The sequence below is a fragment of the Dendrobium catenatum genome, unplaced genomic scaffold (assembly GCF_001605985.2).
Source record: "Dendrobium catenatum unplaced genomic scaffold, ASM160598v2 fragScaff_scaffold_390, whole genome shotgun sequence".
In the NCBI taxonomy this organism is placed as follows: domain Eukaryota; kingdom Viridiplantae; phylum Streptophyta; class Magnoliopsida; order Asparagales; family Orchidaceae; genus Dendrobium; species Dendrobium catenatum.
Window position 1 is genome coordinate 7,481,602 of NW_021318852.1, and position 17,920 is coordinate 7,499,521.

At 37.0% G+C, this 17,920-nt stretch overlaps 1 protein-coding gene across 1 annotated transcript; it reads left to right on the top strand.

Annotated features, from left to right (window-relative positions):
* Positions 1-772: 772 nt before the first annotated feature.
* LOC110106220 lies at positions 773-11,345 on the top strand. The gene is made up of 6 exons (XM_020836022.2): positions 773-1,166; positions 6,247-6,358; positions 6,491-6,687; positions 6,765-6,792; positions 9,643-9,751; positions 11,183-11,345. The coding sequence occupies exons 1-6, from the start codon at positions 927-929 to the stop codon at positions 11,262-11,264; spliced, it is 768 nt and encodes a 255-aa protein (XP_020691681.1). The 5' UTR covers positions 773-926; the 3' UTR covers positions 11,265-11,345.
* The last annotated feature ends 6,575 nt before the right edge of the window (positions 11,346-17,920 follow it).

The window sequence follows — 17,920 nt, forward strand, 5'->3', positions numbered from 1 at the left end:
AAGATTGAACCATCATAATTGATCAATTTGAAGAGTTTTCGCAATATTTTTGACACACAAATTAACAATCTTAGAATCAACATCAATACATCGTAACCTTATTCAAACAATAGTCAAATCTTCTTTGGCACATTGTGGGAGAGAGAGAGAGAGAACGACGCATGTCTCTGCAAAATGGCTGCTTGCTCCATGTTCTATGATTTATGGAGGATAAATTTGACTTTATATAATTTGCAATACCTAAATTTGAAAAAGATATAATTGTCATTTTCTAAAGATAAATATGTTAAAAGATATAATTATGACATATATTTTGTTAATCTTAGATATTACAAGTTATGCAACTCTTCTTGGTTGAGAGTTTGACTCTCAATTAAGAGTTTTTGAGTTCGAGCCTAGCATATGTGTTGTGTGTGTTTGGACAGTGCATCTAATTTTTATAAAAATAAAAAAAGAATATTTACATACATATCATGTTATACTATTCTATTTACATATTTAACATCTAAAATTTTAATATTACATACATACCACCTTTAGTTCATTTTTATATCAAATATGATTGGTAAGAAAGAAATATAAGTGATATATTTGATATTAAAATAATATAGGATGATATATGTAATATTAAAATTTTAAATATTAGATATGTAAATATGATGTTATAAAATAGTATATATGCAATTTTTCTAATAAAAAATTAAGATTTATATAATGTCAGCTTTACCCTTTTGATAAATCTGCGAACACGCCACAGCCTGAGCAGACGTGCGACTTTCTCTCTCCCTTCTCCCCCTCGCTGCCTTTCTCCGTTCGGCTCGCAGACGTCATTGGCCGCTTCTTCACGAGGCTGATTCCCTCTGCGACCAAACCTCTATAGAGTTTTCTTTCCTTGGTTCCCAGACGGGGAAGAGAAGACAAGATAGATGGTAGGGCACGGGCATCAGATTCCGCTTGAGGTGGTGGGAACGATGATAGAGATGGCCGACGTTGCTTGGAATGCAATCGAGCATCGCAGGGAGCGGAATGTTGTTCTCAAGGTCGAAGAGGAAGCCGCCCGGATCCGCTCCGAGAACGAGCGCCTTAAGACCCTCCTTGCCGAGAATATTTCTGTCCTACAAGGCATCTCACAGGCTTCTTCTCTGGCCAAAGACTGCCCTGCTGATGTGAGCTTATTTCACTTACTTATCCTTCGCTGCCTCTCGTTGTTTGATTCGCACTCTCTTGGTTTATGGTTTGTTGAATTGAATTTGTGACGTGGGGGGAAAATGAGGGCTTAGGAAGGAAGAATTAATTAATTGTTTATTTATGAACATGAGCTGTTGTTAGCTTGCGTACGATGGCAATAAAATTAGCTTCCCCGCTTCTAAAAATGTTTGCGGATGATTAGTGGTTGAGAATTAATGACTGATCATATGCCCATTATAAATGACCTTTGGAGTTCTTTGAGTACTTGATCTTGCTCAGTTATTGCAGCCATGCTAGCAGTTTAACCATTTTGGTGACTTTTGAGGGATTTTAGATTTTATGTAACAACAAATTTATTCACTTCCTTTGCCCGAAGAATTGAGAGGCTTTTCCAAAGTCAATGCGTTGCAAACAGATGTATTTGAAACTTAACTGCTTGCTGGTGAAAGAAGCAACCTTGCCATGTTTATCCGCAGTATAGAAATTCAAACTTTTACGGACAGAACTGTGCAAAGATCAATGTATCTGATATGCATGCACGATTTTACATCTATTGGTTTTGTTTGCCATACATAATGCAATTGCATGCCTGATATCAACGCTTTACATAGATTCATGTGTAGACACAGTGATTGACAAATGCGATCTCCCATGATTCTACGTTTCTCGATGGATCTGGTTCCATTGTATTTCCAATATATACAGATGTACTAGATAACATACATCTTTTGGCCTCAACAACAACATCAAGCCTTTATCCGACTATGTGGGGTTGGCTTGGCTACATGAATTCTTTTTCTCCATTGTGTCCTGTTAAGAGTCAAATTCTCATTTAAATCTAATAAAGAAAGGTCAACATGATGGAAATCTTCATTTTTATTTTACTAGGAAAATCACATTAGACATTAATTTTGTGCAGTAATTTAATTTTTTTAGTTGGTTTATAATTTTGTTTTTGCATACATGCCTATGATGATGGTGGAAAAGAGTTATATTCTCCAAGAAAGTTTTTATTTTATCTCCTAGCTTTAGATTATTTATGTGATTGGCATAATTCAATATATGTTAATTTTGACAAAAATTGAAGAGACATGGTTGTTTGGTGTGTTGGGAGATTAGTTGGCTTTACTAGCTTCTAGGAGTTATAAAAAAAGGAAAAAAAGAAGAAGAAGTTTGGTGCAGTTTTGAGTTGAGGCGATGTGACTTGGGGTATTCCTTATTGTGGTTTTCCTGCCTCTTTAATTTGTAAGCGGCATTTTTTCACATGAGATTTGTAGCCTATCGTAGCCAGTTGCTGTGGCAGGTACATTAGTAGTTAACTTGTTACTCTAGCATCCTCTTTTGTTTGGATTTCCTTTTAGATTTCCTTTGGCAATGGGTGGGAGTATTAGTTTAGTTGAATTGCAGATTTACAATTAGAGTTAGTTATGTTAAATTAATTTAAATTCAAATTGAGATTAATTCTATGTCAACCTTAACAACTAACATAGGTTATGAGAAGTATAAAAATATAGGTTTTGAGGCATTTAAGTAAAAACTTTTGAGTGTAGTACAAGTCTGATTACCTAATTGCAGGCGAAGTCATATCCTTGTATCAGCGTGAGGCCTAATTTTTATTCCTCATTTATTTTCTTACATAACTTGTTATTTACCATTATGGTGGTCTTGATTTTGATAAAAATTATGCGTTTAACATATGATTTTCTTGAAATGAATTTGTTTTCTCATTGAATTTATTTGTTTTCAAACTCTTGCTGAAGCTTTTGAATATTCATGATCATTGCATAATCAATTAGGCTTAAATTCTATTATCACATATTTTCATTTTAGAGAAAGTCGTTGGCATAACTGATAACTTTTGATATGCGAGTCCTCAAATTTTCTTTGTATGAAAGCAGAAGTCTTACATCACAAATTTTTCATATGATTTATTTAAATAATATATATGTTAAATCATTTACTCTAAACAAATAGATAAATTGACAGATTTTTTTTGAATTTGTGAACTTACAAAGCATTTCAGCTATTCATGAATTACTTCTTCTTTATCCTTATTAAATTGTTCTTCTAATACATCTATTTTTTTTTTCATATCATAAAAAATAATGCATGATAAATAAATTTTCTTTCTATTATAATTTTATAAAGATTAATAAACTTGAAAGTAATGCAATTAATTTAATTCAACTTATTTTTAAGAATGGTGTGCCCTCCACAATTAAGAAGCACATATACTTCTGCAATTTTTTATTCCTCTTGTATCAACTATCTAATGCGGACTTTATGATGCAAATGCTTCCAAGGGATTTTGAAAATCGAAAAACATTTCATGTTACAAGGGTTTCATTGCTATTATCATTCGTCGACGCTTGAGTCCACTTAAATGCAATTCCATCTTTTTAATAAATAGAGCAAAATGTGTACATCTCTTCATCCCAGCATATTGAAAATTTAATTTTATTTAAATTTTTTACTCAATTTTTAAGGTTTCCTACACCTATAATTATAAAAATAGGTAATTAAAAGCATGACATTGATTGTAATAATATGAATTCAAGATATGTGATGGACCGGTTCACCCGGTCCATCCTAGACCCGTGCGGGTCTATGGGAGGCGGGCGGACCGGCTGCACAAAAAGGGGCCCACCCACTTAAGTGGGGGTAATTTGGGGATGTGAGGGACTTTTGGATTGTATGAAGGGGGCCATTAGGTTTTGGTTGGGGGCATTATGAAAAGTGTATTCTCTTTCTAGTTTTCTTCTTCTAGTTTCTTCTTGTTCTTTTCTAGGGTTTTCTTGTGGGAGATCTTGTCCTTCTCGAAGTGGACAAACTTATCTTGTTTTCTCTTGGCTTTCTAATGCAAAGGTTCTTGCTTTTCATCTCAACCCTCTTGTGATTGTTTCTCTTTGCTTTTGGTGCAGAAATTCCTCATTCTTGGGGGAAATTAGGGCAAAACCGAAATTGTGGAACCCTAGGGCATATCAATATGTTTTTGACAGTTTGTTTAAAAGATATACATTTTAAATGAATGCATTTATTTATGTTAAATAATTTCACGTACTCTCGTCACATATACCATGTGAATAGATAAGCGTTCCATTGTGTTGAAAAATGATGTTGGAAATATTTTTGCCAACTTACATATTGTTACCATCTTGACCTCGTACAATAATTTCATTTATTTATTATTTATGATTGTTGCACATATGTTTTGAAAGAAATAACTTATTTATGTCAATACATCTCAAACTATCTTAGGAATTTGACTTTGAAATGCAGCAAACAATTACAATTGCATAAATATAAGAAAATCTCATATTTTCATTCCATTTAAAATTTAATTTTCCATATCTACAAATTGTCTTATATTTAATGAATAACCATTTGAAAATTTTAATGTTTTCATCCATAAATAGATCTCTTTCCCTTGTAAAAGCATATTATACCCTTGGTTTCTCCATGTCACCAACAATTTTTTGTAAAGAAGGTGACTTCAATATTTTTAAAGTTTCGTCAAATATTGATTTTATCTTTTAATTTTTTTAGAAAAATCTATCATATTATTGATGATATTTTTAAAGATATTTACCTTGATATGCATCATATTAAGATTGTGCTATATCATATTAGTTTGCAAATGTTTTACAATAACATTATCAAGCCTTCATCTCTCTACATGGAGTTGAGTATATGAATCATTTTTATCCATTGTCATTTTAAGAGTCAAATTCTCATTTATATCTAATTAAAAAAGCCATTTCGAATATTTTCTAACTAAGTCTTTTTAGGTTACATCTACATTTCTTAACGTAGGCCGGATCTTATACATCTACTATTCTAATCGGATCATCTAATGTGATTCTCTCTAATCTTATTTGCAATTGGAGCTACTCCAACTTTTTCATATATATACTTGTTTTGTGTAAAGCCACCCATCAACTTGAGCATTCTCATCTCTGCAAAATTAACTTAATTTTATGCTTCTGTTTTAATAGCCAACATTTTGTGTTATAAAACAATGCAGGTATCACTATCATCTTATAAAAATTTTCCCTTTAAATTTGAGGGGTACTTTTCTAAGCCCGATGCATTCCTCCATTTCCCAACTTGAATTCTACTAAAAAAATTATTTCCATCTAAAAAGCAATAGCACACAAGTGCAATGTTATGTGTAACACACATAAACCCACTGAAGTACACTTGTTCTTTGACTGTGAAGGAGATGCAGAGCATGCAGTTCATGCGCTCTGTAAAGTAATGATAAAGCACTGCTTTGTCATTTTGATTGTGCTTATGATATGAGCCTGCCTTTTTGCATAGTAACGTGAAACTTTTGCCCACACATCTGTGTACTTTTAGCAACATTGAGTGGTTGCTAGCCATTAACCAGTTGGCCCCCCTCTCTCTGTACCAAGAAAACTTAGTTCTCTCTCTCTATCTCTCACTCTTTCGCTCCCCCTCCCCTCATGCCAACCAACTCAATTTAGTTTGGGTGCTCAGGGTTGTTGCCAGCACCCAAATCTGCTTTTTGGTTCCATCTTCGACCTGTTAGTGCTTTGATGAATTTTTGTTACCAGACAAGGATGAAGACAATCGAAATAAAAATAAATGGTAGTTCTTACAAGGGACATCTGTGAATATATAAAGTAATTGGGAAGACATTTGAAAACCCATGGTGGCAGAATCTGAATAATGCTTTTTTTTTTTTAATTTTAAGTGGACATATATTAAATTGCCTACCTCACGTAGTGGGATAAAGGCTTGATGATATTGTTGTTGTTGTATATATTAAAGCGCCCCTTCATATTGCAAATCCAAATGTACCCAACAATCTTTATGCTTTTAATCCACTCGTGCTTCGTTTTGGTGTTGATGGTTTGGCTTTATTTGTAATATTTAACAAAGTTATTCAAGAGCTAAGTAAGGATGTGTTTTTAGAGTAGTGGCTGCGTAAAAGCTGAATTATAAGTTGTTGAGCTGTCACAACTAAGAATATTCATTCACTTTCTTTTGCTCATAATATGATGATTTCTAATCTTGGTTACTTCTCAATTACAGCTGTATACACGACTTTTAGCTGTGGTGGACACTCAAAACTTCTTGGCCAAACTCGAGTCACTTAATCAGGAACTAGAATCTAGGCCAGATGGGAATTTGCTTTGTACTAAAGGTTCAGTTTATTTTTTATAATATCTCAATCTGTTGTTTCAGTGAGTAATTATGATTGCTTTATGTTTTTCCATCTTTTCTTTTACATGAAAGTTCAAGTTTTCTATGTTTTTTTTTTTCAAATCCTTTTCAGATCAAGATGTTTTAATTAATGGTGATGAAGGCAATCCCAATCGGTGGGTATTGGTTAAACATGATATGGATCCGGACCATATGGAGGAAGCCAGTGGAATTGACGATGAAAATTATATTGTGATTAGTGAAGAGAATGTGGTTGATGGTATTGCCAATTTCATAGGCAGATGCATCCTTGAAAACCCAAAATCTAAGGTATGATAATGTTTTAATTACGTTTCTTACATTGGATATGTATTGGTGTATGATCGCTTGCTATCTTGAAATTGCAGATATTATCATCGCAAGAACTACAGAAAGGTAACTATATTCTTGACACTGTTCTTGAGTTATTAGCATTCAACTTTATTTCAGAGCCATCTAAATCAAATGATAGACTGCTCCGTTGTTTCGCCAGCTCTACAATCCTTACAGAACGATAATTGTAAGATTAATTGGCTACCAGTTTGAGGGTTAACCTTAAATTAATGACTTATCAATCTTTTTGCTGCACTAATTCCATCATATGATTTTTTGTTTTGTTTGTATAAACTAATCAGAAGAATGACGCTTGGAATATTGATTATATTTTAGCTGTAGGTTATATCTAAGAAATGCCTAGTCGGTCAAGGCTCTTTTTCTTGAACTTTCATATTTTATTTTGTTGTTGAAATTTTGTTGATTCCTGATTCTACTATATGGTAATCTGAAATGGGGTATTCAGTATTTTCTTCGATTCTTAGTACAAAAGTATGTGTGAACTTCTCCTTTGTCATGCTGCCATACAATTTGGATCAGTCCCAGGCTATTTAAAATAGCTAATTTAGTCTTTTGATTGTGGGCTTAGTGTTGGGGATAAGTGCAATTTTGAAAGCAATGAAGAATATGAGGACTTGACAAATGTATGCAAGGGAACACGAGAAAAAAAAAAATATGTTATTCGATAAAGTTTGATGAAGTTCACCATGTTTACAACACGGAAATATGTGTGTTCAACTTGATCAGAAATAAATTCTTGATATAAATTATTTACTTATCCAAATATTTTTCTTACATTTTTCTCAACATTAATTTCTCCCCCTCTATCTTTTAGGCTTCTTTTGGGACGGCTTTTCGTTGCATCTAAAAATAGATTTTTAATTAAAAAAATTTAATTTTTGTACTAAAAAGCTGTTTTAAGCTGCAGTAAGAAAGTCATCCCAAATGAAGCCTTAGTCCCTTTCAAAACTCGGGCATGATTCTGCCCTCAGCTATGCTCATCATATATAGAGGTAAGTCTATTTCTTCCTATGTCGGACTACCTCATCAGTCATCAACCCCTTTGATAGTCTCCTATTTCCTCTAAATATATCCTCTAGCTTCTAACTATTGAACTTGGCTCTTCAGTACTCTTTTGTCTTCCATTAAAGAAATTTCTCAGTATAACACCGACTAAGATTTTTTTCCAGGTTCTGATCACTCCATTGACCACCTATCTAGTCTCTCTCTCTACACTTTGTTGAATGAAGAAGAATAAGAAATGCCGTTCAAGTCCATTCAACCTTCTCCTTATATAATATTTAGAGGTGGGAGATAACAAACTTATAAAGATTAGATAGATGGCATTAAGTTTTAGGTAACATATATGTAGATGTTAAGTAGAATGTTTGAGGATGTATGAAAAATATATATAACAAATGCATATGTTGACCGTGCAATGAAATTTGGCGATAAAATTATCTCTGTCTCAACAATCTTCCACTTGCAGTTTAAATTTTCGATGCATTGCTTTGAGAGAGTCACCTTTGTGCAACATTCTCTCTATCATTCATCTATGAGTGTTAATTGAGGCTTTGTAATATCTCTTCTTCTTCTTTCTGCAAAATAGTTTATGATGGTTTGATGTTATTGATGACACTTATGCTGTTTGATTGACAGAAGGGAGACTTGTATAACTTGGTTTAGAGAGAAAGAGGGATTTTATAAAATCGTTATCTTTCTACTAGTATTTTCTGTTTATACAGAGTATTTTATATTTATGCTACTAAAAAGAAAATTCATTAGTTGATAAAAAAATAGTGGATATTTTATATAAGGCACTTCTTTTATAAAAGACATTTATTTTTAAAAACTAAATAAAACAGCCCTTGATTACATTTTTTATCACATAATTAACCAAAAGAAGTTAGGTTATGTTGAGTCCAAATAAGCCAGGTGATGATATGATCAAATAAGACGTGATGAGATGTTAGTTCTAACGATGAGTTGGGGTAATGTATCAACTATCTGGGATAGAAAAATGATGGCTGTCATGGAACAGAACAGCTAGGATAGCCTGCTTCTTCTTTTGATGTATTTTTACTTCTCTTATCAGTTATCACTGATAGTGCTTCAATTTGTTGAGCCTACCTCTTTGCAGCGTCTCACGCAGGCCTCTTTTGTATTATGCCCTGATAGGCTAATCTTGCACCATTCCTACTAGACTTTCGTTATATATATATGATTCTACTCCTGCTCTGTTTTCACTTCTGCATCCATTCTTAAAACTCCACATGATGCTTTATTTGTTTCTTTATTCATCGTTCTGAGTTTCACGGAATTCCTCCCATGTGAGACTAAGACTTCGATTGAGACTAAGACTTCGATTGGGATAGCTTTCTTGATGTTTTTTAAAGCTGTTTGTTAATACAAAAAATTTTTAAATTAGAAATTTTTGTATTATAAAGCTGCTTTAGAAAATAGCAAAACAGCTATCCCAAATGGAATCTAAATCATATTTTCTACGGATTGCTATTGTTCTAGTTATTCTTCTTATTGTCTGTTTTAGTTAATTTCTGCATCTCTTGCTGCATTGTATTTATGTCTCAGAACGTAAGTCTCTGCTTAAATGTTCGGCTACTGGTATGAGTTGTGTTCGGCAATAATAACGCATAATTATGTGGGATTGAGTTCAACTAAGATGCAGCGCCCTTTGTGGTTTTGAACAGTTTAAGCTATGATTGAAACCATTCTTGTTGGTTTCCTTCCATCTTTTTTTTTTTTTGTTTATTTTATTAGTTTGTTTGTCAGTTTTCAATAGGATCTGCTAATAAAATTATCAAATTTTATAATATATGATTTGAACTTTTGTTTGAGCTTTGAGTTAGCCCGTATTTTTCTTTAGTAATGTAGACGCTAATTCTGACAATGCAGCTGTCACTAAGGCTTTGGGTGACATCAGAAGCAGGGGGAAGTTCAAAAGCGTTTGGGAAGCTGGAAAAATCATTTATACTATGTCACTCTGGGGAATTTTTCTTGCAGGGTGAGATAACCTTCCATGTTTTTTTGCTTCATCTCGTAAATTTAATTTTGGACCATGTGCCTCTTCTCCGTTCCATAAACTTACCATAAAAACATGATAAATGGGTACGGTTTCAAACAGGCGCTGGTTAACTCTGACATTCATGCCTTCTTTTTTTCTAAATTCTTATTTCTGATCCACATTATCAGTTGACACAAGGCATTAACTGCTTGGGTCCTGCCATTTCTATATGCTATATAGTCCATCTTATGCCGTTCTTGTGTTCTGATGCTGCTGGTTTGCATGATTTGACCTTTGAGACCACTAATGCTCTAAGGTTTTATTTAGGATGGTTTTTTTTATTGTTTTTTGAAATAATTTTACAGTACAAAAATTTAAATTTGTGTACTAAAAAAATACTTTAAGAAGCAATAAAAAAACGGTCCCAAACGAAACATAAATTTTCATTGTTCATATTAAATGATGACTTAGTTTTTATGTTTTTCCCTGTATTTCTCACCATCTTTAGCGCTGTGCTTAATCTTTTAGATTTCATTAAAGAAGGTCCTTTGCTTTACTATAGTAGTTTTTTTTTTGTCTTTTTGGTGAGCTTTAGTGGCTTAATCAATAGAGTGGATCAAATTAAGACGACGACTTGATCAATATGAAGGTTCTCAGCTAGCGACCCAGCTTAACTTACCGACCATATTATTAAACCCTAGATTTTAGCTTTGAACTTTTGAGATCTTTGGAATAGATAGCGTGTAATCATCTTATATTAGAAGGTATGCCTAACCTGTCTAAATTGCTATGGAAAAAGGTTGAGGGTTGACGTACTTAGCTTTACTTTTACATTGCAGAAGGCTAACCTCAAAATATTGGAGTTTTATTTTCTCTTATTGTAATCAAGGTTCATTTTGTACCGAAAAGGTTGGAGTAGCTCTAGTGGAAGGATTAGAGAGAGTTGTCTTAGATGATTTGGTCACATAAAACGGTTGCTTTCCGATTACCTATTAGGAAAGTAGATGTATTAGATTTGACTTATATTAAGAAAGACAAATGACATTTCTTTATTAGATTTAGATGAGAATTTGACCCTTAATAGGGAGAAATTATTCTGTGCGGACGCCGAACGCAGCTCTACATCTGGAGACCAACCAAAATGAGCCACGTCAGCAATACCAAGCGGTACCGAGCCGGGGTACCGACGTGACTCATTCTGGTTGATCTCCGGACGGCATTCGGCGTCCGCAAAGAATAATTTCTCCTTAATATGATATAATATAGAAAAAATGGCTCATGTAGCCGACCCCGCATAGTGGGATAAAAGTTTCTTCTTCTCCTTGTTGTTGTAATCAAGGTTCATTTTGTCTGAACTCTTTTTGTTTTATGTGGTTGGAGAATGAATGCCTTCTTGTTACCACTGAGATCTAATATCTATACTTGTTGCAGCTTGTATAGACACCGGGCTATAGTGAAAGCTGCTGCCAAAGGTGCTTCTTCATCCGCCAAATTTATTCTCAAGGCTCTTTAATTTCTAGCATTTCTTCTAGTTCTACGACAATCAGTAAATGTTGTGCTGTACATAAACTAGCAATCCAAAAAAAAAAAAAAACTTCGATTGAGAGTTTGAACCTGTAATGTTCCTCACAATGATTTCATTGTTTGTTCTACCCTTCATATGCTAAGGGTGGATTCTGATGGTAATAGTGCCACAATGGTATTAAGAAGTCTGAAACATGTCCTGTACAAATTAATTTTATTTGCTTAGTTGTCCCAACAAAAGCAATAAATGTATATTCAAGCATGCACTAGATGTACCCTTGCGGTGTAAGAGATGATATAAATACTTAAATAGCAAACAATAATATTTTATTATTAGCTATATTAGAAGAACTTTTAATTTTAAATTCTTAATAATTTATAATATATTTGTGGCCTGCCTAAATATATCAAATTTTAAATACTTCAAAATTATACTCTATATTTCTTTTACTTCAAACTAAATATTAATATATTCAAAAGTGCTGCATTTGACATACTTAACATCTATTTTACTTTAAATTAAATAGTTTCCAAAATTAAAGATATATATATATATATATAATTACTTTTTATACAACATAAGAAAATTATCTTGATCATGCACGAATCTTGAGGCAAAATTGAGTTGGAAACTTCAACAATTAAATCAGAGACCATCTGAATTCTGATCTCAGCATACTTATATTCGAACTGAGCGTCTCGGAAACTCGAACCCAACGACACCAAAATCGACTCAATCCGAGCCCAAATGGGTCCAAATCAAAGACTCGAAGCACTTTTGGAAGGATCAAATCACAATTTGTGTTACCAAACGATCTCTAATCATGATATGCTTATAATCGAATCGAGCGGCTTGACGAGACAAATCCAACGAGCCCAAGATCATCAAATTCTGATATCATTAAGACAGTTAAAGGTCCATTGAACGGTACATGATTATATGAATCAAGATCGGCCATCCATCCAAACCACTTCAAATTTATCCTTGATCTTCCAATTATTTACAAGCCATGCCACTCAAGAATTCTATAAATAGAACCTCATTTCCTCTTGAAAAAGGGGAATAGCCAAGAGAAAAGAAGGAAGAGGAGGAAGAAAGCTCCAGCCGCCTAGCTTATCCTCGACCACCTCTGGAGTTCTGCCGACCAATGCCGGGGTTCTGCAGCACCACTGCTAAGTTCTGCCGCACCATCGCCGGAGTTATGTCGCACCACCTCCAAGTTTTGTCGAACCACCACCAGACCATTAAGGTCATCAAAGTGCCACCCAAAGCCGGAGTGCCCCCTGATGTTAAAGTGCCACTGTCGGACTACTACTTGATACCGGAGTGCTGCAGGACCACCACTTGGGGCCCAGACTTCTACCGGACCACCACCTGATGCCTATAGTTATGCCAACTATAGTTGTTTTGAACTTACTCACTAGACAACGGTCTTTCTGACCTCAGTCTCCTACCGACGACGGTCATTCCAACCTTCCTTACCATATAATAGTCTTTCTGGCCCCAATTTCTTATCAAATACAGTCTTTTTACCACTATCATCCGATTACGGTTCTTCCAACCTACGTCGCTCGTCACATGTGGTCCTGTCGCCCAAATGAACATATCAACATTGATTCTTCCATCTCCTAATGCACTCTATATGATGCAACTGTAATCGGATGACAGTTACTTCGAACTAAGGCCTCCAAGGAAGGGCCTCATTTGTAATCAACTACAAAGACTAGTGGATTAATTCAAACTAGGCTATGGCCAGTGGTTTTTCCCCATTTTAAGGGTTTCCACGTAAAAGCTCTGGCGTCTCTTATGAACGCTACACCCTCTCTATCTAATCTGCTTGTGTGCTGGATCTTCGTACAATGCTATGACATTATATTTTATATTTCTCTACCGGCCCGAATACTCCATGACGCAATAGTTTGGCGCCGTCTGTGGGAACGTGGTTCCCGATTGGGGGCAACTATTGCTCCAATCTCAAAAGATCACTCTTATCAACTTCCTGACATCAGTCATTGCTGTATCAATATCATAAGAATCAGATGCAGACTAGAGGACAACTTTGACTCCAACCGTGGTAAAAAAGATCCTCCGATGCTTTCATCATCAAGACGATATTTCAAAAAAATTCCAGCACATGCAAGGACACTTCCAATCAATTATATGCATAATATAGTTCATTGTTGGACTTTTAATCCTTGGACAAGGTCTTAATCTCGACCTCAAAAAGGCAGCAACGGTCTAAAGATAGATCATTCTTCACCTTTGATTCGGGATATATATGGCATTTGCTCCCTCCCAATCAAGGCAAAATCGATCATAGGGGGATTCGATTTGACCTCTTCAACACAGGTTAACATCATCGAGTATGGCTCTGACATACAACCTTGGATAGGTCTTACATCCTTGGTGGATTTTCTCGACCTCTTCCATACAGGTTAACGTCATCGAGCAGGGCTCTGACATACAACATCGGATAGGTCTTACATCCTTGGTGGATTATCTCGACCTCTTCCACACATGTTAACGTCGTCGAGCAGGGCTCTGACATACAATCTCGGATAGGTTTTACATCATTGACAGATTCTCTCGACCTCTTCCATACATGTTAACATCATCGAGCAGGGCTCTGACATACAACCTCGGATAGGTCTAACATCCTTAGTGGATTCTCTCGACCTCTTTCACACAGGTTAACGTCATCGAGCAGGGCTCTGACATACAACCTCAGATAGGTCTTACATCCTTGGTGGATTCTCTCGACCACTTCCAAACATGTTACCGTCATCGAGCAAATGCTATGACATACAATCTCAGATGGGTTATATATCTTTGACAAATTCTACGCTCTTTTGCCCGATCTCCAAATAACGTCGGCCTTCTACTCGGCCTCCATGTGACACCGACCTTGCGCCCGACTTCGGAGTGGCGTCGGCCTTTTGTCCGGCCTCCAAGTGACGTCGGTCTTCTGCCTGACTTCGAAGTGACGTCGGCCTTCTACTCGGCCTCCAAGTAGCGTCGGTCTTCTTCCCGACCTCCAAGTGATGTTAGCCTTCTACCTGGCCACCAAGTGTCGCCGATCTTTTGCCCGATCTCCAAATAACGTTGGCCTTCTGCTCGGCCTCCATGTGACGTCGGCCTTGCGCCCGACTTCGGAGTGACGTCGGCCTTTTACCCGGACTCTAAGTGACGTCGGTCTTCTGCCTGACTTCGGTGTGACGTCGGCCTTCTACTCGGCCCCCAAGTAGCGCCGGTCTTCTGCCCGGCCTCCAAGTGATGTTAGCCTTCTACTCGGCCTCCAAGTGACGTCGGTCTTCTGCTCGACCACCAAGTGACGTCGACCTTCTGCTCTGCCTCCGTGTGACGCCGGTATTGCACCTGACTTCGAAGTGATGTTGGCCTTCTACCCGACCTCCAAGTAGCGTCGGTCTTCTTCCCGACCTCCAAGTGATGTCGGCCTTCTGTCTGACCTCCAAGTGATGTTATCCTTCTACCCGGCCACCAAGTGTCGCCGGTCTTTTGCCCGATCTCCAAATAACGTCCGCCTTCTGCTCGGCCTCCATGTGACGCCGGCCTTGCGCCCGACTTCGGAGTGACGTCGGCCTTTTACCTGGCCTCCAAGTGACGTCAGTCTTCTGCCTGACTTCAGAGTGACGTCGGTCGTCGGCCTTCTACTCGGCCTCCAAGTAGCGCCGGTCTTCTTCCCGACCTCCTAGTGACGTCAGCCTTCTTCCCGGCCTCCAAGTGACACCGGTATTCCGCCTAACTTATAGGTGACATCAGTTTTCTGCTTGACATCCAAGAGACGTTGGCCTTCTGCTCGGCTTTCAAGTGATAACGGTCTTCCGCCTGACCTCCAACCTCACACATTCCTCTTACTCAGTGAGGGACCCTAGGGCTGAACAGGGGATACCCATCTGAACAGAGCTAGGGGAAAGCCTCAGCTTGAGAAAGAAGAAAAGAGAGGGGGAGGTGCAAATTTTCTTACTCAAAATAAGAGTATTTATAGTTGCATGAGGGGAAGATTAAAAGTATCTAAAAATTTATATAATTTTCTTTAAAATATTTTGAGAATTTTAAGAGACAAAAATAAATTATCTTTATAAATGAGAATTCAAATGGTCATTCCAAATCACCGCAAAAAATAAGAGTGGGCTGGAGGCGACCCTTTGGCCTTACAATTTTAATAAATATATGTCCGCACATTTATATTCAATAGAGAATACATTCAACAGTTTTTAGATAGTGCATATCCTCTAATTAAAAAATTTATAAAACTGAAATACGACTCAGCTGACGGCGGTATATAAGTATATTTATATAAATAGATTATGTAGCTAAGTAGCTTGATGCAACCAATGGCTTTGAAAATTATTATAATTTAAAGCAACGCATGCCTATTTGGCTTCTAAGAAAATTACTACAGCTTAAGGCTTCAAAGGTCCAATCAATAGTATAAAATGAACCATACAATGTCCTTTCTTCAATTTCTTATAAATAAATACGGAATTCTATAAAAACTTTATTAAAATTTCTTATATACATAAATTGGCATTTATCTAATTAACAAATATGTTATGAATTTGGACAAATTAATTATGACTAGTGATACGTCATCACAAAATTAGCTTAATCAGGCATGAATCTTGCGGCAAAAGCTAGTTGGAAACTTCAAAAATTAATTTTGGGAGCACCCAAACCCCGATTTCAACGAACTTATAGTCAAACTGAGCGTCTCGGAAATACGAACCCAACGACACCAAGATTAACCCAATCCGAGCCCAAATGAGTCTGAATCAAGGGTTCAAAGCGTTGTTGGAAGGTTCAAACCGCAATTTGAGTTACCAAACGATCTCCGATTTTGACGAGCTTATACTCGAATCGAACGGATCGACGAGAAGAATCCAACGAGCCCAAGATCGCCGAATTCCGACATCATTAAGGCCTTCAAATGCCCAACGAACGGTGCATGATCAAAGGATTCAATATCGGCCGTCCATTCAAAACACTCCCAATTCGCCCACGATCTCACGCCTATTTACTGGCTATGCAACTCCATAAAAACTATAAATAGAACCCTCATTCTACACCAAAGGGACTGAAGTGAAGAGAGAGAAGAAGAAGAGGAGAAAGGGGAAAAGGAGAATCCTCACCTCCTCGACCACCGCCAGAGCTCTTCTTGTCGCCTGAAGACGCTGGAACTCTGCCGGATATTTGGGAAAACGCCAGAATTCTTCCCAACTTCCACGGGATGTAGGAATTCTTCTCAATTAATGAAAGAGTTCCCTCATGACGCTGAAACTCCGCCGAAGGGAGGCCGGAGTTCTCCTCTGCCACCAACAGACGTCGGATTTCTACCCACCGTCGCATATTCACTCTTCGCCAAGTTTCTACCCGACGCCGGACTTCTACCGGTTATCAGACTACGCTGGACATTTACGCGAAGATGGAGTTCCTTCCATTATTGGACTTCTACCTGACGTCGTCCTTCTAATCTTCATCGTCAGGACAACAGTTCTTCTGACCTCCGTCGTCAGCCGACTACGGTTCTCCTGAGTTATGTCGCCCACCGAATACAGTCCTTCCGACCTTCGTCGCCAGCCGACTACGGTCCTACTGACTTACGTCGCTCACCGACTACAAGCCTTCCGACCTTCGTTGCCCGCCGACTACGGTCCTCCTGACCAAACGAACATGTCAATAGTGATTCTTTGTATTTTACATCATGTAGTGTACTCCATAAGATGTACATCAAGCTAAGACCTTCCACCAAGGAAGGGCCTCATTTGCAGTCGACTGCAATACTAGTGGATTCATTCAAACTGGGCTAGGCCCCGTGGTTTTTCCCCCTTTTCAGGGATTTTCCACGTAAAAATCTTGGTATCTCATAAATGTTAGACCATCTCTACTTATATGATTGCGTGCTGGATTTTCGTATAACGCTAAGACGATAAACTTTATATTTCTCTACCGCCGCGAATACTCCTGGACGCAACAACTAATATTTGTTATTCTTTGCTATTTATGTTGGCAAATATTCATGAGAATGTACAAATATATATTCTCGGACTTTGCAAGCATAGACGTCCGAAAATAGGGGGGTAACTGATACATCATAAGAAAATTATCTTGACCAGGCACGAATCTTGAGGCAAAATTGAGTTGGAAACTTCAACAATTAAATCAGAGACCATCTGAATTCCGATCTCAGCATTCATATAGTCGAACTGAGCGTCTCGGAAACACGAACCCAACGACACCAAAATCGACCCAATGCGAGCCCAAATCGGTCCAAATCAAAGACTCGAAGCACTTTTGAAAGGATCAAACCACAATTTGTGTTACCAAACGATCTCTAATCATGACATGCTTATAATCAAATCGAGCGGCTCGACGAAACAAATCCAACGAGCCCAAGATCATCAAATTATGATATCATTAAGACATTTAAAGGTCCATTGAGCAGTACATGATCATATGAATCAAGATCGGTCATCCATCCAAACCACTCCCAATTTACCTTTGATCTTCCAATTATTTACAAGCTGCACCACTCATGAATTCTATAAATAGAACTCCATTTCCTCTTAAAAAATGGGGAATAACCAAGAGAAAAGAAGGAAGAGGAGGAAGAAAGCTCCAGCCGC

Bases quoted from the DNA above. Each gene is read 5' to 3' on its own strand.
- LOC110106220 (XM_020836022.2), top strand. From the start codon at position 927: ATGGTAGGGCACGGGCATCAGATTCCGCTTGAGGTGGTGGGAACGATG. The intron at 6,359-6,490 runs GTTCAGTTTATT...AATCCTTTTCAG, and splicing joins GAATTTGCTTTGTACTAAAG to ATCAAGATGTTTTAATTAAT. The intron at 6,688-6,764 runs GTATGATAATGT...TTGAAATTGCAG, and splicing joins TTGAAAACCCAAAATCTAAG to ATATTATCATCGCAAGAACT.